Raw genomic sequence first — 22216 nt, 5'->3', positions numbered from 1 at the left:
GCTATATATATTCCCTCAGTCCTAACTAACTCTCTTAGAAGCCTTCTAGATAAAGAAACTGTTGGTTATATCACATTGAATTCTAAATGTCATGTTTATTTTTTTAATTTTTTAAATGTTTATTTTTTGAGAAAGAGACAGAATGTGAGCTGGAGAAGGGCAGAGGGCGGGGGGGGGGGGGGGAGACACCGAATCTGAAGCAGGCTCCAGGCTCTGAGCTGTCAGCACAGAGCCTGATGTGGGGCTCGAACTCACAAGCTATGAAATCATGACCTGAGCCAAAGTCAGACGCTGGACCGACTGAGCCACCCGGGGACCCGAACTTCAAGTCTATTTATAGGATAAATTCTAAGCAGCAAGTGACTTCTAGTCACCATCTGTGACAAGGTTGGATGTGGTAAGGATTGGTATTTACTTGATAGTATTTTAAAGGAGTTATAGGAGCATGGCCCACAGGAATTATTTCTTCATTGGGACCTAAGTGGTTCTGACAGGTGGCCACTACAGGCTGAACGTTAGTTACCATCTCTCTTCTCTGATTTTTCCTTCCCTATAGACAAACCTACCTATCTTCAAGCTGAAGGAGTCCTGTGTAGGGCAGTGCTATAGTGACTTTGAGTGGCTAAAAAATGAACTGGAGCAAGATAATAAGGTATGACCCCATTCCCTGTGTGGGATCTTTGGAGGAGGAGGTCTACATAGGCTCAGAAGGAATAAGACCCTAGTCTATAAAATCTTTAAAAAAAATTTTTTAATATGAAATTTATTGTCAAATTGGTTTCCTAAAAAAAAAAATTAACATTTATTTATTTGTGAGAGACAGAAAGAGAACAAGAGCAGGGGAGGGGCAGAGAGAGAGGGAGACACAGAATCCAAAGCAGGCTGCAGGCTCTGAGCTGTCAGCACAGAGCCTGATGCAGGGCTCGAACTCACAAGCTGTGAGATCATGACCTGATCTGAAGTCAGACGCTTAACTGACTGAGCCACCCAGGTGCCCCCTCATGTTTCTTTTTTTTAATGTTTATTTATTTTGAGAGAGAGAGAGAAAGGGGGGGGGAGGGGCAGAGAGAGAGAGAGAATCCCAAGCGGGCTCTGCTCTGTCAGCACAGAGCCGGAAGCAGATGCAGGACTCAATCTCAGGAACCATGAGATCATGGCCTGAGACAAAATCAAGAGTCCGATACTTAACCAACTGAGCCACCCAGACACCCCCTAAATGTCATGTTTCCTTCCTTTACCTTCCACTTATTTATTCCTTTTCTCAACAAACCTCCCACCCCTAATATACTTTCTGGTGGAAAGAAAGCATCTGAGAACAAGGGAAGCATATGGGTGGCTGCCACTTGCTGATAGTTCTTCAGGGAATTTCTCCCCTGGCTCCCTGACCAGAGAAAACCTTCTATCCGAGAAATAAAGAAGTTTTGCATACTCACTCTCTTTCAAAAAGAAAGGCTGGAAGAGCTCAGGAAATGCCCACTGGAGGGTGACAGAGAGGATGTTGCCAGATTTTACATCTAGGCCACTGGCCAGGAACCAGATCAGCCAGCCCATGAGGACCATTGAGAAGCTCAGCCATATTGCATGCCACTTGTGATCCTCACTTCACACACTTACCTTTAGTCTTCCTCCTCTGCAGCAATGGGAAGCACTGCAAAAGAAACAGAAAAAATCAACACATTGAAATCAACCCACACAATGTCAGAACTGGAAGGGAACTTTGAAGTCAGCAAGTGCAATATACTCATTTCACAGAAATACACACTGAAGCTTACAGAAAAGGAAAGTGGAATACAATAGGGAGCAAAGTGGAGTCTAGAAGTCCAGACTCCTGACTACTTGATGCACAATACGCTCTCCCACTCCACTGGCTGATTCCTCTGGTTCACTTCACTCTCATCAGCTGGGGAAGTCAGGAGACTGGAGAAAGTCTGCACAGCTCACAGTGCTGTTCCAAGAACTGACAATAAGGATTGCCAAAGAATCAGTCAACATTTTCTTGGCACATGCCATCCTTGGTTAGAAGTAAGGCATATTGGTGGGAAGAGCAGTATTTAGAATTGGAAAACTCAAGTTCAGGGCTACCTTATGTAACATTGGACTTACCTTCTCGACCCTCATTTTCTGCATCCATAAGTCTAGGATGGTAATAATCCCCACCTCACAGGCTTTGTGAGAAATTAAATTAAATGAAAGCACTTTTAAAACTTATAAAACACATTATAAATTCATTCATTCAATAAATATTTATAGAGCACCAGTGCCCTATGGAGCACTATGCAGTATGCTAAAGCTGTAGCAGTCATCTAGACAGATAAGGTCCCTGTTCTCACAGAACAGGGAAAACAATAGGTAAACAGATAAACAAAAGGAAATTTCAGACATAATTAAGAACCAAGAAGCAGAAACTAAAAAACAGGATGAGGTGGGGAGTGATAGGGTAGGATAAATAAGGATAATTGCTTTAGAAAATATGGTCAGAGATGGTGTCTCAGAGGGGCTGAGCTTTGTGGGTTTTTTTAAGCTTTTATTTTCATCTCAATTAGTTAACATATTAGTTTCAGGTGTACAATATAGTGATTCAACAATGGCATACATCACCCTGTGCTCATCAACACAAGTGCACTCTTTATTTTTTTTTAAATATATGAAATTTATTGTCAAATTGGTTTCCATACAACACCCAGTGCTCATCCCAAAAGGTGCCCTCCTCAATACCCATCACCCACCCTCCCCTCCCTCCCACCCCCCATCAACCCTCAGTTTGTTCTCAGTTTTTAAGAGTCTCTTATGCTTTGGCTCTCTCCCACTCTAACCTCTTTTTTTTTTTCCTTCCCCTCCCCCATGGGTTTCTGTTAAGTTTCTCAGGATCCACACAAGAGTGAAACCATATGGTATCTGTCTTTCTCTGTATGGCTTATTTCACTTAGCATCATACTCTCCAGTTCCATCCACGTTGCTACAAAAGGCCATAGTTCATTCTTTCTCATTGCCACATAGTATTCCATGGTGTATATAAACCACAATTTCTTTATCCATTCATCAGTTGATGGACATTTAGGCTCTTTCCATAATTTGGCTATTGTTGAGAGTGCTGCTATAAACATTGGGGTACAAGCGTCCCTATGCATCAGTACTCCTGTATCCCTTGGATAAATTCCTAGCAGTGCTATTGCTGGGTCATAGGGTAGGTCTATTTTTAATTTTCTGAGGAACCTCCACACTGCTTTCCAGAGCGGCTGCACCAATTTGCATTCCCACCAACAGTGCAAGAGGGTTCCCGTTTCTCCACATCCTCTCCAGCATCTATAGTCTCCTGATTTGTTCATTTTGGCCACTCTGACTGGCGTGAGGTGATATCTGAGTGTGGTTTTGATTTGTATTTCCCTGATAAGGAGCGACGTTGAACATCTTTTCATGTGCCTGTTGGCCATCTGGATGTCTTCTTTAGAGAAGTGTCTATTCATGTTTTCTGCCCATTTCTTCACTGGGTTATTAGTTTTTCGGGTGTGGAGTTTGGTGAGCTCTTTATAGATTTTGGATACTAGCCCTTTGTCCGATATGTCATTTGCAAACATCTTTTCCCATTCTGTTGGTTGCCTTTTAGTTTTGTTGGTTGTTTCCTTTGCTGTGCAGAAGCTTTTTATCTTCATAAGGTCCCAGTAATTCACTTTTGCTTTTAATTCCCTTGCCTTTGGGGATGTGTTGAGTAAGAGATTGCTACGGCTGAGGTCAGAGAGGTCTTTTCCTGCTTTCTCCTCTAAGGTTTTAATGGTTTCCTGTCTCACATTCAGGTCCTTTATCCATTTTGGGTTTATTTTTGTGAATGGTGTGAGAAAGTGGTCTAGTTTCAACCTTCTGCATGTTGCTGTCCAGTTCTCCCAGCACCATTTGTTAAAGAGATTGTCTTTTTTCCATTGGATGTTCTTTCCTGCTTTGTCAAAGATGAGTTGGCCATACGTTTGTGGGTCTAGTTCTGGGGTTTCTATTCTATTCCATTGGTCTATGTGTCTGTTTTTGTGCCAATACCATGCTGTCTTGATGATGACAGCTTTGTAGTAGAGGCTAAAGTCTGGGATTGTGATGCCTCCCGCTTTGGTCTTCTTCTTCAAAATTACTTTGGCTATTCGGGGCCTTTTGTGGTTCCATATGAATTTTAGGATTGCTTGTTCTAGCTTCGAGAAGAATGCTGGTGCAATTTTGATTGGGATTGCATTGAATGTGTAGATAGCTTTGGGTAGTATTGACATTTTGACAATATTTATTCTTTCAATCCATGAGCAGGGAATGTCTTTCCATTTCTTTGTATCGTCTTCAATTACCTTCATAAGCTTTCTATAGTTTTCAGCATACAGATCTTTTACATCTTTGGTTAGATTTATTCCTAGGTATTTTATGCTTCTTGGTGCCATTGTGAATGGGATCAGTTTCTTTATTTGTCTTTCTGTTGCTTCATTGTTAGTGTATAAGAATGCAACTGATTTCTGTACATTGATTTTGTATCCTGTGACTTTGCTGAATTCATGTATCAGTTCTAGCAGACTTTTGGTGGAGTCTGTTGGATTTTCCATGTATAATATCATGTCATCTGCAAAAAGCGAAAGCTTGACTTCATCTTTGCCAATTTTGATGCCTTTGATTTCCTTTTGTTGTCTGAATGCTGATGCTAGCACTTCCAGCACTATGTGAAACAACAGCGGTGAGAGTGGGCATCCCTGTCGTGTTCCTGATCTCAGGGAAAAAGCTCTCAGTTTTTCCCCATTGAGGATGATGTTAGCTGTGGGCTTTTCATAAATGGCTTTTATGATCTTTAAGTATGTTCCTTCTATCCCGACTTTCTCAAGGGTTTTTATTAAGAAAGGGTGCTGGATTTTGTCAAAGGCCTTTTCTGCATCGATTGACAGGATCATATGGTTCTTCTCTTTTTTTATTAATGTGATGTATCACGTTGATTGATTTCCGAATGTTGAACCAGCCCTGCAGCCCAAGAATGAATCCCATTTGATCATGGCGAATAATTCTTTTTATATGCCGTTGAATTTGATTTGCTAGTATCTTATTGAGAATTTTTGCATCCATATTCATCAGGGATATTTGCCTGTAGTTCTCTTTTTTTACTGGGACTCTGTCTGGTTTAGGGATCAAAGTAATACTGGCTTCATAGAATGAGTCTGGAAGTTTTCCTTCCCTTTCTATTTCTTGGAATAGCTTGAGAAGGATAGGTATTATCTCTGCTTTAAACGTCTGGTAGAACTCCCCTGGGAAGCCATCTGGTCCTGGACTCTTATTTGTTGGGAGATTTTTGATAACCAATTCAATTTCTTCGCTGGTGATGGGTCTGTTCAAGCTTTCTATTTCCTCCTGATTGAGTTTTGGAAGAGTGTGGGTGTTTAGGAATTTGTCCATTTCTTTCAGGTTGTCCAATTTGTTGGCATATAATTTTTCATAGTATTCCTTGATAATTGTTTGTATCTCTGAGGGATTGGTTGTAATCATTCCATTTTCATTCATGATTTTATCTATTTGGGTCATCTCCCTTTTCTTTTTGAGAAGCCTGGCTAGAGGTTTGTCAATTTTGTTTATTTTTTCAAAAAACCAACTCTTGGTTTCGTTGACCTGCTCTACAGTTTTTTTAGATTCTATATTGTTTATTTCTGCTCTGATCTTTATTATTTCTCTTCTTCTGCTGGGTTTAGGCTGCCTTTGCTGTTCTGCTTCTATTTCCTTTAGGTGTGCTGTTAGATTTTGTATTTGGGATTTTTCTTGTTTCTTGAGATAGGCCTGGATTGCAATGTATGTTCCTCTCAGGACTCCCTTCGCTGCATCCCAAAGCGTTTGGATTGTTGTGTTTTCATTTTCGTTTGTTTCCATATATTTTTAAATTTCTTTTCTAATTGCACAAGTGCACTCTTTAATCCCCATCACCTATTTAACCCATCCTCCCATCCCCTCCCTTCTGGTAACCATCAGTTTGTTCTCTATAATTAAGAGTCTCTTTCTTGGTCTCTCTTTCTCTCTTTTTCCCCCTTTGTTCATTTGTTTTGTTTCTTAAATTCCACATATGAGTGAAATCATATGGTATTTGTCTTTCTCTGACTGACTTATTTCATTTAACATAATAGTCTCTGGCTCCGCCCATGTCATTGCAAATAGCAAGATTTCATTCTTATTTATGACTAAGTAATATTCCAGTGTGTGTGTGTGTGTGTGTGTGTGTGTGTGTGTGTATGGTATATTCTTTATCCATTCATCAGTCATTAGACATTTGGGCTCTTTCCATAATTTAGCTATTGTTGATAGTGCTGCTATAAACATTGGGGTTATGTATCCCTTTGAATTAGTATTTTTGTTTTCCTTGGGTAACTACCTAGTACTGCAATTGTTAGATCATAGGGTAGTTCTGTTTTTCAACTTTTGAGTAATCTCCACACTGTTTTCCACAGTGGACGCACCAGTTTACATTCCCACCAATAGTGCATGATGGTTCCTCTTTCTTCATATCCTCATCAACAACTGTTGTTTCTTATGTTGCTGATTTTAGCCATTCTGACAGGTGTGAGGTGATATGTCATTGTAGTTTTGATTTACATTTTGCATTTCCCTGATGATAAGTTATGATGAACATGTTTTGATATGTCTGGTGGTCATTTGGATGTCTTTTTTGGAGAAATGTCTGTTCATGTCTTCTGCCCATTTTTAATTGGATTGATTTTTTGGGTGTTGAGTTTTATAAGTTCTTTATATATTTTAGATATGAACCCTTTGTTGGATATGTCATTTGCAAATATCTTCTCCAATTCTGTAAGTTGCCTTTTAGTTTTGTTGATTGTTTGCTTCTCTGTGCAGAAACGTTTTATTTTGATTTAGTCTCAATAGTTTATTTTTGCTTTTGTTTCCCTTACCTCAGGAGACATATCTGGAAAAAATTTGCTACAGCCTGTGTCAAAGAGGTTACTTCCTGTGTTCTTTTCTAGGATTTTTATGGTTTCAGGACTCACATTAGGTCTTTAATCCACTTAGAGTTTATTTTTATTTATGGTGTAAGAAAGTGGTCAAGTTTCATTCTTTTGCAAGTTGATATCCAGTTTTCCCAACACTGTTTGGTTTTGGGGGGGAGTTCTTTGTTTTTTGTTTTTTTGCACTTCTTTCTAAGATTTTATTTAAATTCAAGTTAATTAACATATGGTGTACTATTGGTTTCAGGAGTAGAATTTAGTGATTCATCATTTACATATAACACCTGGAACTCATCCCAACAAGTGCCCTCTACATCTATTTAACCCATCGCTCCACCCACCTCCCCTCCAAAACCTCTCAGTTTGTTCTCTATAGTTAAGAGTCTTTTATGGTTTGCCTCTCTGTTTTTGTTTTATTTTTCCTTCCCTTCTCCTATATTCATCTGTTTTGTTTCTTAAATTCCACATATGACTGAAATCACATGATATTTGTCTTCTCTGACTGACTTATCTCACTTCGCATAGTACACTCTAGTTCCATCACTACAGCTTTGTAATATAACTTGAAGTCCAGAATTGTGATACCTCCAGCTTTGCTTTGCTTTTTCATGATTGCTTTGGCTAGTTGGGGTCTTTGTGGTTCCATAAAAATTTTAGGGTTGTTTATTCTAGTTCTGTGAAAAATGCTGTTGGTATTTTTGTAGGGATTACATGAAATGTATAGCTTGTTTTGGGCAGTATAAACATTTCAACAATATTTGTTCTTCCAATCCATGAGCATGGAATTTATTTCCATTTTTTTGTTTCATCTTCAATTTCTTTCATCAGTGTTTTATAGTTTTCAGAGTACAGCTCTTTTACTTCTTCAGTTAGGTTTATTCCTAGATATCTTACTATGTTGGGTGCCACTGCAAATAAGATTGTTTTATTAATTTCCTCCTCTGTGGCTTCATTTTTGGTGTATAGATATGCAACTAATTTCTGTACATTGACTTTGTATCCTGAAACTTTACTGAATTCGTGTATCAGTTCTAACAGTTTTAGGGTGGAGTCGTTTGGGTTTTCTATATAGAGTTTCATGTCACGTGCAAATAGTGAAAGTTTTATTTCCTCATTACCTATTTATATGACTTTATTTCTTCTTGTTGTCTGATTGCTATGCTTAGGGTTTCCAGTACTATGTTGAATAAGTATGGTGATAAGGGACATTCTTGTCTTGTTCATGACCTTAGGGGTAAAGTTCTCAGTTTTTCCCCATTTAAGGATGATGTTAGCTGTGGCTTTTTCATATATGGGCTTTATTAGGTTGAGATATGCTTCCTGTTGCCCTACTTTCTTGAGGGTTTTTATCATAAATGGTTGTTGTACTTTGTCAAATGCTTTTTCTGCATCTATTGGAATGATTGTACGGTACTTATCCTTTCCCTTATCTATGTAATGTATCACATTGATTGATTTGCAAATATTGAACCACTCTTGCAACCCAGGAATAAATCCCACTTGATCATGGTGAACTATTTTTTTTAATGTATTGTTGGATTAAATTTGTTAGCATTTTATTGAGAATTTTTGCATGCATGTTCATCAGGGATATTGACCTGTATTTCTCTCTTTTAGTGGGATCTTTATCTGGTTTTGGTGTCAGGATAATGCCTCATAGATGAGGTCTCATAGAATGAATTTGGAAATTACCCTTCTTTTTCTATTTTTTGGAATCATTTTAGAAGAATAGGTATAGCTCTTCTTTAAACGTTTGGTAGAATTGGGCTGTGAAGCCATCTGGCCCTGGACTGTGGTTTGTTGGGAGTTTTTTGATTACTGATTCAATTTCTTTGCTGATTATTGGTCTGTTCAAGTTTTCTATTTTTTCCTGTTTAAGTCTTAGTAGTTTATGTCCTTCCAGGAAGTCTTGGTAGTTTATATGCTTCCCAGAATTTGTCAATTTCTTCTTGATTGGCCAACTTGTTGGCATATAGTTTTTCATGATATTCTCTTATAATTGTTTGTATTTCCATGTTGTTAGTTGTTATTTCTCCTCTCTTATTTGTGATTTTGTTTATTTGAATATTTTACCTTTTTTTCTTTATATGTCTGGGGACAGATTTATTAATTTTACTAATAATCTTTAGATATTTTCAAAGAGCCAGTTCCTGGTTTCATTGATATGTTCTACTGGTTTTTTAGTTTCTCTAGCATTTATTTATGCTCTAGTCTTTATTGTTTCCTTCCTTCTACTGGTTTTAGATTTTGTTTGTTGTTCTTTCTCCATCTCTTGTAGGTGTATGGTTAGGTTGTTTATTTGAGGTTTTTCTGGCTTCTTGTTGTAGGCCTGTATTGCTATATCCTTCCCTCTTAGAACCACTTTTTCTACCTCCCCAAATTTTGGACCTTTGTGTTTTCATTTTCATTTGCTTCCATGTACTTTTATTTCTTCTTTTATGTCCTGGTTGACCCATTCATTGTTTAGTAGCATGCTATTTAACCTGCATGTATTTGTGCTCTTTCCAGATTTTTTCTTGTGGTTGACTTCTACTTTCATAGCATTCCGGTCAGAAAAGATACATGGTATGAATTCGATCATCTTGAATTTGTTGAGGCTTGTTTTGTAGGCTAATATGTGGTCTATATTGGAGAATGATCCACGTGCACTTGAAAAGAATGTGTATTCTTCTGTTTTAGGATGGAATGTTCTGAATACATCTTTTAAATCCATATGTTCCAGTGTGTCATTCAAAGCCACTGTTTCCTTGTTGATTTTCTGTTTAGATTATCTGTCCATTGATGTAAGTGGGGTGTTCAAGTCCTCTACTATTATTGTATTATTATTGATTAGTTCATTTATGTTTGTTTTTAACTGTTTTATGTATTTTAGTGACCCTATGTATAAATATTCACAATTGTTATATCTTCTTGTTGGATTGTCCCCTTTATTATTATGCAGTGGAGCAGAACTTTGAATAGAGGCATGTATGAAAAGAAGGAACCAGTAATGTGACAATCTTGGTGCAGAATATTCAAGCAGAGATGGAAGAGAGAGGTAAGGTGCTTTAAGGGCCAGGGGGAGAATTTGGACTTTCATTTAAATTACATTAGTAAGCCATTGGAGTGTGTAGAGGAGAATGACTATCTGATTTTCACCTTAAAAAGATCACTTTATGGCTGCTGTGTGAGGAATGCATTGTGGAGCTACAGTGGAAGCAGGCAGACCTTTTTAGGAGGCTTTTACAGGAAATCAATATCAAGATTGTAATTTGAAAGTTAGGAAGAAAAGAAAGAAGGGTTTCTCTTATGCAGTCAACCAAAAGCTTATCAGTAACGGAGTTGCCGTATTATTTGTCATCTCTCTTATCCCTTGAATAATGATTGCCTCACTAGGTGCAGACACTTGACTACAATGATATCTAGTCCTAGGAGATTAGTCTCAGCCCTAGATCATTTTAAATGGCTAAAGTTCAGCTCCACCCTTGTAGACCACAAGACAACCTGGTGAATCTTCAACCCACAATTGGCCACAGGAGAGAGGAGGGGTAAGAAGTGTCCCCCGGGATGTTCACTGACAAGGTCCTTGAGGGATGTTAGTATGAGAGAGGTGGCAAAGTATAGAATGAGATAGGTGTAAAAAGAGGAGAAAAACAGTCAAGAGGGACAGATATGAAATTACCCTACAAGCTACAAAAGAACCTATGATTAACCTAGTCAATATAATTATTAGTGGTGGACGAAAGGAGAGTAAAAGAAAAGGATAAGGGAGTAGGAGGGAAAGAGGAAACAGCCTCGTGTAAGGTCCTAAATGTGACCATTTTGGGAAATTAAGAGATGAACTGATGGGTAGGACAGTCTGTTACTCTGAAGTCCTGTTCTATTCACATTAAATTTCCTCTTCTCCCACCCTATCCCCTAACCCATCATGGGTATAACAGAAATAAATAATCAAAGAATTAAACATCAAGAGCTAACTAAGCTTTAATTTTACACAGGGATTTACAGGTCACAAGTAAGTGATCTTGTTTGTCACAAACATTCCACATGGTAAGTTTTATTATCTTCATGTAACACATGAGGAAAACGAAGCCCAGAGAAGTGACATGACTTACCCAAGGTAACATAGCTAGTAAATGTCAGAGCCAAATTTACACTTAGGCCTATGGAGCTCCCAATTTTATTGAATCTTATTCTTTTCTCCCTGGGGTTCAGGATAACATTGACTAGGCCAAGACTATGAGTCCCACTCTGCTTTGGACCCTGATCATAGTAGCTGAGAAACTTACAGGGAAAGGTGAGGCATAAACTTCTATATCAGAGAGTTATGCTGCAGAGTGGAGGCTCTTTTTTCCCTGTTGTAGAGCATATTCCTTACACTTGGGGGTGTTTTGAACCAAGGAATCCAGCAGTTACAGAGACAGCCACTCTTGGAGAGGACCAAGATTAGTGGTTACAGTCTTCCCATCATTAATTTATTCATTCATTCACTCACTGCAAGCCTCTTCAGGGCCAGGCCCTGTGGTAGGTATTCATGGATTCAGACAAATTAGTCATGTCCCCTGCTTTTGAGTAATTCACAGCCAAGCAGGTGACTGGGGAAACTGCATGTGCAAATCATCACAATTCCATGTAAGTGCTACTGGGAAGTATAAAACTTTGTGGAACTTAGCAAATGGAGTAATTGTTTGCTGGGAATGTAGGTGCATTGCCATGATGATCTTCATGAAGGAAGCAGCATTTTGAACAGGTCTTAAAGGCTGAATCGTTAGTTCATGAGGCAGACAAGATGGCAGGCAAAAGGAAGAATATAGAAAAGGGCAAGGAGGTATAGAAGCACATGGTTTGTGGAAGTGTGTAGTCTGGCTGGAGAGTAGAGTGATGGAATAGTGGATAGGGGCCAGATTATGAAGTACATTGTAGGTCACGTGAAGGAATTTGAACTTTATCCAGAACCCAGGGGGAAGCCATTGAAAGGACAGAAGAGTACCATTGTCAGATTTATATTTCAAAATGTTATTTTATCTGTTGAGTGAAGAATAGATTGGGAAAAGGACTGGGAGAGGTTAAGCAAAACTAGAGACAGAGAGGCCAGAACAGATCTGAGCAGTGGCCTTTGGGACCGAAAAGAGGACCAATATATGAACTGTTTATGTGGTGGAACCAAAAGTCAATGACAGGATGTGAGAGCATAAAAATGGAGTCAAAGATGAATCCAAACTTTCTGGCCTGTGGAACTGGGTAGATAATGGGGCTATTAACTGAGGCCAAGAACAGAGGAAAATGCATGGTTGAGGGTAGGGGGAACAGGGATCTTCTTTTTGTAATGAATCACAGTTTTGAAACTGTTGAATTTGAGGAGTCTGTAGAGAATCCATTCAGAGCTATCCAGAAGGCACTGTGGTAGACCTACAAATGCAAAATTGCACAGAAGCAGATGTGGTCCTTGCCCTTGAGGAGGTTGTAGTCCAGTGGGTGATAGAGTGGACGGCATAAAAAGAAAAATCAGGAGTTTTTGAGAAAAACAGGGAATCATGTTGAAAGAGTGAAAAAGAAAGAACTCGAAAAGGGAATGGGAGCAGAAGGGAGATGGGATGGGAGAAGAAAGCTGGTTGCTGTGTGAGAAGGTGAGAGGTCTGAGAAGGTTAGTTTGGAGACAAGCTGCAAAAGCCACTGACAAGCCTTGCCAAAACCCAAAGAATTTTCAGCCATAAGTGGCCAGGATGGACCTCACTCTCTCCAGCAACCTCTCTGCTGGGTCTTCAAGCTGTATGACCAGTCCTTGCCTTGAGACTTGAAAAAGGCCTGGTTTTCTTTACGTGGTTTTCAAGCTTTCTTTGCCTGGTTTCTCTGCTCTCCCTCATGCCCTGGCCAGCCCTGTGCCACAGGCTCAAGCCTGGGGCCAGTCATGGGAGCACATTCTTCACATTCCAGCCTCCTCCAGCCCTATCCTCTAGTCCACACAGAGTCCTATTCACAGCCTGACCCTCCTGCTCTCAAGAGTGGGCCTTCACCACCTCCAGGCCCAGCCCCAGCCAGTGTTCTGCCAACACAGACTACGGCCACTGTGGGAAACAGGCTCCCCTGATTCCTCAAGAGCTGACGTCTCTATATCTTAGGGCTTCTCTGTTGGGACGAGGTACAGTGGGTCTGGCTACTAGTATGAGCATGAGTATGTGTATATGTCCTATATACTCAGTCAACTTCCTCTAGACTAGATCTAGAATAGGAGCTGTGTTGGGCTGGACACAAGGGTGGATAAAACACAGTCTGGGTCCTTAGAAGAGCTCACAGTCCAGTATGGAGATATCCGGGTTCATGGAGGGCATTGTGCAAGCTGAGTCTGGAATCATCCTGCCACCAGGTCCTAAATTGAAGCATTGGTGTCACGGTGCCACTTTTAAACCCAGTCCTGGAGGCCTGAGAACATGTGCTCATGTTTGGGGCATGACATCTGCTGGGATGGGGTGCTGCAGCCTTGAGGGATGTCAATATCTTCCCTGGAAGGGGAAAAGAGACCTAATTTAGAGTAAGACTGACCAAAACAGGCATTCTGGGCCTGATCATGTGCCTTTGATCAATTCTTTTCTGGGCTTCAGATTCTTTGTTGCCTATAATGATATGCAAGTCCTTGACAATTCTCATCCTTTCAACACAGGGAGGAGGGTAAGGGACAATCCCAGCTGGGAAAGGGCAATGGAAGACATGAATTCTAGAAGGTCTTTGCAGAATTCAGAGTCTGGAACAGTCTTCTGAGGAATCCCTAGAGGGTCTACTTCCCTTTGTCCCCTCTTTGAGGATACAAGCTGTCCCATGCAAGCTTGCAGTGTGGGGCCTCCCAGAAAACCTAAATGTCCTTTCTGACCCATCAGGACCATGGTGGTCTCATATCTACTCACACATACACCCCAAAAGAGTACCTGACCTGAAGCCTCAAGAAGGCTGATCTGCATATCATTTTGTAATTCCTCCTATGACAGAAACTCCTGCTGCCTTGGACTCTTTTTACTTTAATTTCTTCCTGCCGGTTGCAGAAGGGCCTCCTTTACTCCTTTCCCAGTCCCCACTCGTCACCTGGCCAGAAGGGCTCTTCCAGGCCTAGCTTTTGCCTTTGGTCCTGTTTTCTTCAGCTTTCTGTCCTTCCTTACTGTCCTTCCACCTCCACAGCAGGCGAGAGTGGGCCAAAGAGTGAGCTTGCAGCTGCAATGCCCAAGGGTTCTCTGGATAATCTCAGGAATGTCATATCCTAAAGACTTGGCTTTCCCACCAGCCAACAGGGACCCTCCTTCCTGCCCAGAGCTTGAGAGTCCTTCTGGGAGAGGGATCTTGGGTGGGGTGAGTGCAGGAAGGGACTGGAGGAGAGAGACACAGTGGTTCCAGGGTGGAGCCACGCCTCTTTTTCAGACTCTGAACTAGTTCAACAATGGATGGGAGTAAGGGTGGAGAGAGGAGAAAAGAGGGAAATCACCTAAACAACCCACTTCCTGAGCCTCAGTGTTTCCTACTGTCTTTTTACTTCCAAGATATTCCGAATTCTAGGCTCTCTTCAGGCAAGTAAATCTTATTTTATAGATGAGGAAACTGAAAGTACAAGCCATGAGCCCAGGATCACTTAAAGCAACCAATCAACTATCTTCAAATTTAACTCAGATTTACTGAGCATCTACAATGTAGTAGGCCCTTTCACATATGTCATCATTCACATACTTCAATTATGAAGTAGGGCATATTCTCCCCATGTTGTATATGTGGAAACTGGGGATCAGAGAGGAGAAGTAGTCTGACCTTGGGCTAGCAGATTGGTGTCCTGTTTCCAGTAGCTATGGGATTATATCATCATACCATATTTTCCTCTCAAGCTCTCAGCGTGACCCAGCCTAGGGTAGAGGAGAGTCCAGGGAAAGTCAATTCACACTCATTTCCAGGGCTTCAGGCCCCATTCCCCAAGTGCAGGACTTCCTTTATTCTGCCCCTTGGCAGCCTCAGCCTTGGAACTGCCAGTTGAACTGGACTTCAAGGTCCCTAGTTTCAGCAGCAGCAGTTTGAGGGGTGGGCCAGAGAAGTGGGGTCAAGGTGCTCCACTCCTCTTCCCCACTGTGAAATCTCTGGCCCCCCATTCCAGCATAGGCCACTTGAGCTGCTGCTCCTTGTTATTGTTACTAGTAACTTGGAAGCCAGGCCCTAGCTTACAGAGCTTTTGCCAAGACTGCAGCTGTTCTCAGGCCTTGCTGGCTGCTGGGAGGATGAAACTCCAGGGCAGGCTCATTTTCCTGAGCCTGGGCTCCCTTCCCCTTCCCCTTCCCCAGGGACCTTGAGTAGAAATCACTGACCTTTGGAGAGCACTTTTTTTTCACTTTGCTTGGAAGTTCAAAGAAATATATATGAAATATGATGAGAGTGCCAGAGCTGGAAGGACTCTCAGAGATAAACCAGTCTAACATTGTCATTTTATAGGTGGAGAAACAGAGCAGAGATCACATAAACACAGTGGATAGAACATGAACTTTGGACCTGGCTTACCTGGGTTGAAACTCCCAATAATAGCTGTGTGACTTTGGGTATGTCTCTTAGTTTTTCCATGTTTCAATAAAATGAGGATGATAATAATAGCACTTGCCTTGTAGTTATTGTGATGATAAAATGAGTTAGTATATGTGTAGGGCTTAGAACAGTGTCTACCACAAATATGTGCTCTATAAACATTAGATAATATTACTTTTAACTTTTTATAGTGCTTTGGAGGGAAAAGCAAACCGGGCATCACCAATCCGCAAACGTTCCCAGTTACTTCTGTCTTCACCAGCCATATTGTCAGATATGTCCTTCACCCTCCAGCAGTCCCCACTCATATTCCTTTTGGCACCAATGAAACTAAAGGTAAAGTAAGAATTCATGTCCAAGGTAGAGGTCAGAGTCAAAGTTTTGCTTTCCACTCCTCATCTTACTTCCTCAGTGCCCATCTCCATCTCTCCCACTTCCCAGAACAAATATTGTCCCATCTCTTGATCAATCTTGTTCAAACAGTATCAATTGTGTTGAAATGGGGCAACTGGGAAAGAGGGGCAAAGTAACTCCTAATGGAGTTCAGATCAGGCAAATTCTGGAGGTCCCCATCTCCATCTGCAGGCTGGGCCTACGACTAAAATTGTTCTGGCTCTGCTGTTGTAAGAAGTACCTGGGACTCCAGTTTAGCCATCCCTTTGCCTTGAACACTAGGTGGGATTTCCATGCACTGGTGTTAGACTAAAATTGTTAAGTGAACACTTTATACCCTGGCATTTTCTGGACTCAACCAGTTATACTCACCAACAGGGTACTTTGTGGTGTGAGTATGAAAAAACTCTCATTTTATAACCACTAGAGAGTAAGTTCCATGAGGTTAAGGACCCACAACTATTTTGTTAACCATTATCTATCTCCTTAGGGCCTGACACAGTGTCTGGCACATAGTAGGCCTTGAATAAATATTGCTTGGTAATGAGTGAAAGAATGATTACCTCAAGGCTATTCCCAGCATAAGGAAGCCTCCTATTTTCTTCAAGATAACAACAAATAATTATGTCAACGGGCCTTGCCATCATTATTTCGTGTGATCCTCACTACAACCTTATGAGGTAGGAATTGTAACTTTCCCCAGTGTACAAATAATAAAAAAAGTTAATGCTCACTAACCATGTGCCAAGTGCTCTTCTAAGTGCTTAGTACGTATTCACTCAGTTAAACCTCATAACAATTATATGAAGTGGGTACTGTTATTAGTTCCATTTTATAGAGCAAGAAACTAAAGCTCAAAGAGGTGAAGTAATTTTCTCAAGGTCACACAGCTAGCAGTTTGTGGCTCAGAGAATGAATGGCTTGACTCCATGTTTTCTTACTCTAGAGACCTTGGATTTTTCACTGCATCAAGAACACCCTCTCAAAGTCTAACTCCCACATACAAATTTGCAAGTCTCTCCTTTTGGCCCCTTCTCCCATAACCATTTACACCTAATTTCTACATCCGGGGTAAGTCTCCTGCCTTTCTGTGTCTCTTCCTTCTCCTGTCTCCAGTCTTCTTGAAGAAGCCTCCCTACTCTTTCTCTCCATAGATAATCCCTTCAGATTCTGATCCAATTGTGCATCTATCATGTGTTGGGCTTGTATATACACCATTTCATTGGCAATTCCATTAAGTCATATCCACTGAGGAGAGACGGCTTGACCAAGACCACTCAGCTTAGATGTGGCAAAGGTGGGCATTACATCCAATCCAGTCTGACTCCATGTCCAGTGCTCTTTCTGCCACACCAAGCTGCCTTCTGTTCTGAGCCAGGAAACTTCTCCAAGAAAGTTTCTTAAATGACTCAAAAACCAACTCCCAAATCTCTTTAAACCCATGTGTGCCAATAACCTTAGCACAATCTTTTCTTTTACTTCAGCCCATTGACATAGGCCCCACAGATTTATGACATATGTCAGCATCTAGGTAATTAATAATTTAGCCACACAGGGACAATCCATAGTGTGGGTTTTTCACCCATGTCAGGAACCAGTACCCACCATTCAAGCTGAGCTGTGAAACTGCAAAGAGAGGTCCTGAGAGTGAAGACTCCTTCTATCAGGCATAAGGCCTTGCCCTGCCCTTACTAAGTGGTTTTCCCATGACATGACAGTCTATGTAATAATTCCTTTCTTTGGATCCAGTAACCGAGAGCTGACCATATGTACAAGTCTCAGATGTACATGTTTACATTTAACCACTTACACACACGAACACACACACACACACACACACACTCAAGTTGATGAAGGGACCTGTGGCAGTGTCCTCAGATGAAGCAGGCTATTTGAGGAGGTGGTGAGCTCTACATCATTGGAGGTATGCAACAATGTCTGGCCATCCTTTTGACAAAATATGATAGGACTCCTACATGGAATGTGGAAATGGCATCCAGAACCATTTGAAATTTTCTATGCATTCATATGCTTTCCTGAATTCTCTACACTCCTTCTTGCCCCTCCCACAGCAAATACACAGTGCATGTGGCAAATTGGTCTTGCTTGGGACAGTAAGGGCAAAGGCCTAGAAAAGTAGAGACATCCTGGAGACTGAGAGTAAAACTGCTGAATCATGCAGCTACTGTCACACTTTCACCCCATATCCTGCCAGCCAAAGACTGGGAATTTATGAGCTGGCCTGGGGACAGAAAGGGCCCCAGGTGTGAAGAAGCACATGTGAGTATGTGTGCTTACATGAGTGTATATATGTATATAAATTTAAGCAGGCAGAGGGAGTGTGAAAGCATACACCCATATGAGCAGGTACCTAGGAGCCAGGTATAAGAGGCTAGAGTGAGAGACTTATATGCATGCTTGGTTGTGCTGAGAGGCCATTTATACCTTTCTGGCCCCTGCTAGCCTCCAGGGAAGACACATCAGACACATATGGAACTATTTATATTGGGTTCGTCTCACATCCAAACATCTTGTCCCTTGGCTGCCCCTAACCCCAGTGCAGCTCAAAGTAGTCCTGGGCCCTGCCCTGGCCTCTTGCTACCTTTCCAGTATCCCTGGCTTCTGAGGTGTCATTCTTCAGCTCCCAAATGGGTTGTTTCTGGTCCTAGATTCAGGCAGGGCCAGAGTAGAGTGCTGCAGGGAAGTTCTTCCTAAGGAGCAAGTAAGGCCTGAGATCTTAACCTTGGAGTTTCCAAATACGGAATAACCCTTGTTCTTTGCTCTGGTGCTCCCAGTGTGCAGTTTGGAATTCTGCTTCTAACAGGTCATGTGTTGACCACATTGTCTATGCCAAGCACATTAAAGGCGCAACCTCCCCCAAGTCTTCATGGCATCTCTGTGAGGCAAGTGCTTATTACTATCATTTTTCAGATAAGAAAACTGAGGCTCAGAGAGGACTTGTTCAAAGGCACACATCCAGTGTGTGTGTGTGTGTGTGTGTGTGTGTGTGTGTGTGTTGTGTGTGTGTGTGTGTGTGTTGTGTGTGTGTGTGTGTCAGAGGGGTGGAATTCAGGCCTAAGTTTCTCTGCATCCCTCTTCTCATACTTCTTCAGTTGTTGGAGAGCTCCATATGGTGTGGGATGGTAGGCAGCTTCGTTTCTCCATTAGGACCACAAGAAAGTTGAATGAGATGATCTGAAAGACCTTTTTCAGCTATGAAAGACTCTGCCACAGCCATGCCCCTGTCTGCCATCAGCTTTCCCACAGCCATGCAATTGCTTACAAGGGGGCCTGGCTCAGAAAGGGAGGGTGGCCCATAGAAGCGCGTACCCTTGCCTGGGTTTATAAGCTCAGAAGCCCTGCTTATCTGACTGGGGCCTCAAAGCAGCAGCATTGGAAAAGTAGCATGTATGTGAGTTTGGCAAGCTGCCTCTTAGCCCTGAGATATAGCCACATGTTGATTCACATCTGCAACAGCCCTGTGTGTGTGCATGCATACACATGTGCCTTTGTGCCATGTGCATACTTTTGTATGTCTACACAATTTTGTGTATATGCCTAGGTCTGTGTGTGCCTGCCTGCTTGTACACGGGAGGGTATTTATTTGTGTACATGTGTGCCTATCTCTGTATGTGAATGCAGGCATGTGTGTGTGAGTTTACATGATTGTGGATATGCACTATCTCTGTGTGTGTGTGCATTTGAATGTGTTTGTCTTGATATTTGTGTGTGTGCACTTGAATGGTGTGTCTATGCATATGTGCATGTAACTATAAACACATAAACGTGTACATCCTGTGTTTGTGGACATGCATGAGTGAATGTGTCTGTGTTCTAGTGTCGGGGACCTGGGATAGAGGTGTCCAAGCCTTTTGGGGGGCTCTGCTACTCACAAAATGTCTAAAAGGCTGGCATGGGTAGGAAGTGTTTGCTGGGAGTCTGAAAGACTGAGGTAATAAGTGCAAAGTGACTTAAATCCTTTCCAAGTACCCAGAGTGGTTAGCCAGAGTAGTGAACAGTGGTGCCAATCGGGTGTCAAATTTCATAGGTGCTTTTGCTTCCACCCTGCTTTGTCTTTATCATTAGACCCATCTCTCATCATCTCCTCCCTATCCACCCTCACTTCCATCTCAGCCACCTTCATGATGCTGTGTCACCACTTGGGCTCTTCCACACTGGAATTGAAGGCTGCTGGAGTAGGTTTCTTAAAAGTGCCCACTTAAATGTATCCCTACTTTACTGAAATCCTCCTTATCCCTTAAAACAACAGTCTCTAGACTTTGGAATTTCATAGATGAGAAAGACAATGTTTTAAATAAATAAATAAATAAATAAATAAATAAATAAAGGAACAGAGTGTTACAAACTTTTTATGTTGCTAAGGGCAGATATTTTAAAAATCTCTCACTCCTGGACCCCATCCCATTAGAAGGACATAATAATCTCCAAATAAAGATAGTCTTTTGAGGTGAATTAATTTAGCTTTCTGAAAACTGCATTACATTATCAATACTTTTATCCCATTTCACCACAGATGGGTGAAAATCTCATTTAGGTACCCCTGTAGGTAAAGACCATTGCCTTTACCTACATGGATCAATTTGCATGGATCAATTGCCACCCATGGATCAATTGCAAACCCTATGGGAGGCAGCCTAATTTCCCCTCTCTAGTTCCTCTCCATTCAAACCCTGTACATGAGACACATCACAAAACAAGCCCTCCCCCCAACTCACCACCACTTGACTGCCTCCAGACTCTTGCTCACAAAGTTCCCTCTGCCAGGCATGCCTGGAATGCCCTTCCCCCCTTTTAGGACTGACAAAGTCTTCTCTTCCTTCAAGCCCCAGGCTCAGCCCAAATGTGACCTCCTGTGAAACCTTTCCAAGTCGCTCCTGGTGGAAGTGATCTTTCCTTCCAAGGGTCCCAGGCCTCCCTTCACCATATTTAATAGTCAGGCTAGTTATTTAAAAGTTTCCCTACTGAATTAAACTGGGGAATGCCACATAGTATCAAGAGAAGTATGGACTTAGGAGTTCAGATCCCAGCTCTACCAGTCATATCTGAGTGACCTTCCTTAATTGTTTATAGTGTCCTTTCCTCATCTATAAAAACAGGAAAACAATGGGTTTTGGTAAAGATTACCACCACAGTCGATGTATTGAAAGTGCCTATGTCTGGTGCATAACAGATAGTAAATAAATATCAGTCCCTAGGATGTTGAGAGCAGAAATCATGCCCTGCACATCCTTGTGGGTCCTGTTGTGCTCATGTATCCCCCCTGTCCAGGATATAGTAGGCACTCAGCAAATATTTATTGACCGACTATCTAGCATAGTGTCTAGCATATAGTAGGTGCTTGATAAAGATCACTTTTCTTACCTCCTCTTTGAGAACAGAAGCCATGTCTTTTTTGTATTTGTGTAACTCCTATAGTGCCTAGTACAGAGTAGGTGCTTGATATATGTGATGGAAATTAATAATAATAATCATAATAATAGTACCACTAATAATCATAATAAATACCATACTAATGGTAATAGTATGGATGTTATATATGAGGCATCACGCTAGGATCTTCACACACATATCTCTTTTATTCACATACATTTAGGATATAAACAATAACACCAACCTCATCACCCTATAAGGTTATTGCCACTATTATCTTCATTTTAAATCTGAGGAAACTGAGGCTAATAGAAGTTAAGAATATTTCCTTTGTGGCAAGGTCTGGGATGCAAACACAGGCAAGTTTTATGATAAAGGGCCAGCTAGCCTACTTATTTTTATGGGAAAACAGCAGATACTTATAGAGCTGGTTAAGTGACAAAAGTAAGACTTGAATCCAATTCTTTCTAGCTCCAAGGTAGTCTCAGAAGTCCATCTGCCTTCCAGCGGCACACAGTGGTCCCCAGCTCCCTCCTTCCCCTCTAAGCAGTGGAGCAGGCTGGGTCTGGGCAGCCACTTACCTTCACTTTCCTGAAGCAAGCCCAGAAAACGTCCAGTAGAGGCATGGTGGGGTGTGGGGAGCTGTCAGGGTCCAGCAGAGCTCTGCTGGGCACGGGCCTTTCTCTCTAGGGACTAGACTAGAAGGGATTTGGGCCTCCGTGAGAATCAGCCCTGGCCCTGTACTCCATCAGCTGTACCAGCGGAGGGAGAGACAGAAAGCAGTGGCTGGCCTGAGCTCAGCTTGCCTCCTCTTCAGGAGCCTCCCGCCTCCCGAGGGCCCCAGGGAGGGAAGTAGAGAGGGAGGGAGAGAGAGGCTAGCCAAGGAGGAGGGACCAGGAGGCGGGTCATTGATTCAAACTCGGCACCGTTAACCAGTTGGCTGGGAGACCAATGCCAGT

The 22216-nt window shown here is 41.7% G+C and overlaps 1 protein-coding gene across 1 annotated transcript in view; it reads right to left on the bottom strand.

The window, feature by feature from the left end:
* The window catches only part of STARD8 (StAR related lipid transfer domain containing 8), a 94929-nt gene extending 72938 nt beyond the window's left edge, over window positions 1-21991 (bottom strand). The window contains exons 1-2 of the mRNA XM_058712538.1: window positions 21839-21991; window positions 1615-1648 (exon numbers count right to left, since the gene is read on the bottom strand). Of these exons, the coding sequence (XP_058568521.1) occupies window positions 1615-1648; window positions 21839-21883 (79 nt within the window). The 5' untranslated portion in view covers window positions 21884-21991. The remainder of the gene's footprint in view (window positions 1-1614; window positions 1649-21838) is intronic.
* Between the last annotated feature and the right edge of the window lie 225 nt (window positions 21992-22216).

This window comes from Neofelis nebulosa, chromosome X (genome assembly GCF_028018385.1).
Source record: "Neofelis nebulosa isolate mNeoNeb1 chromosome X, mNeoNeb1.pri, whole genome shotgun sequence".
NCBI classification, from domain to species: Eukaryota; Metazoa; Chordata; class Mammalia; order Carnivora; family Felidae; genus Neofelis; species Neofelis nebulosa.
This window is presented reverse-complemented; position numbering and strand designations above follow the sequence as displayed.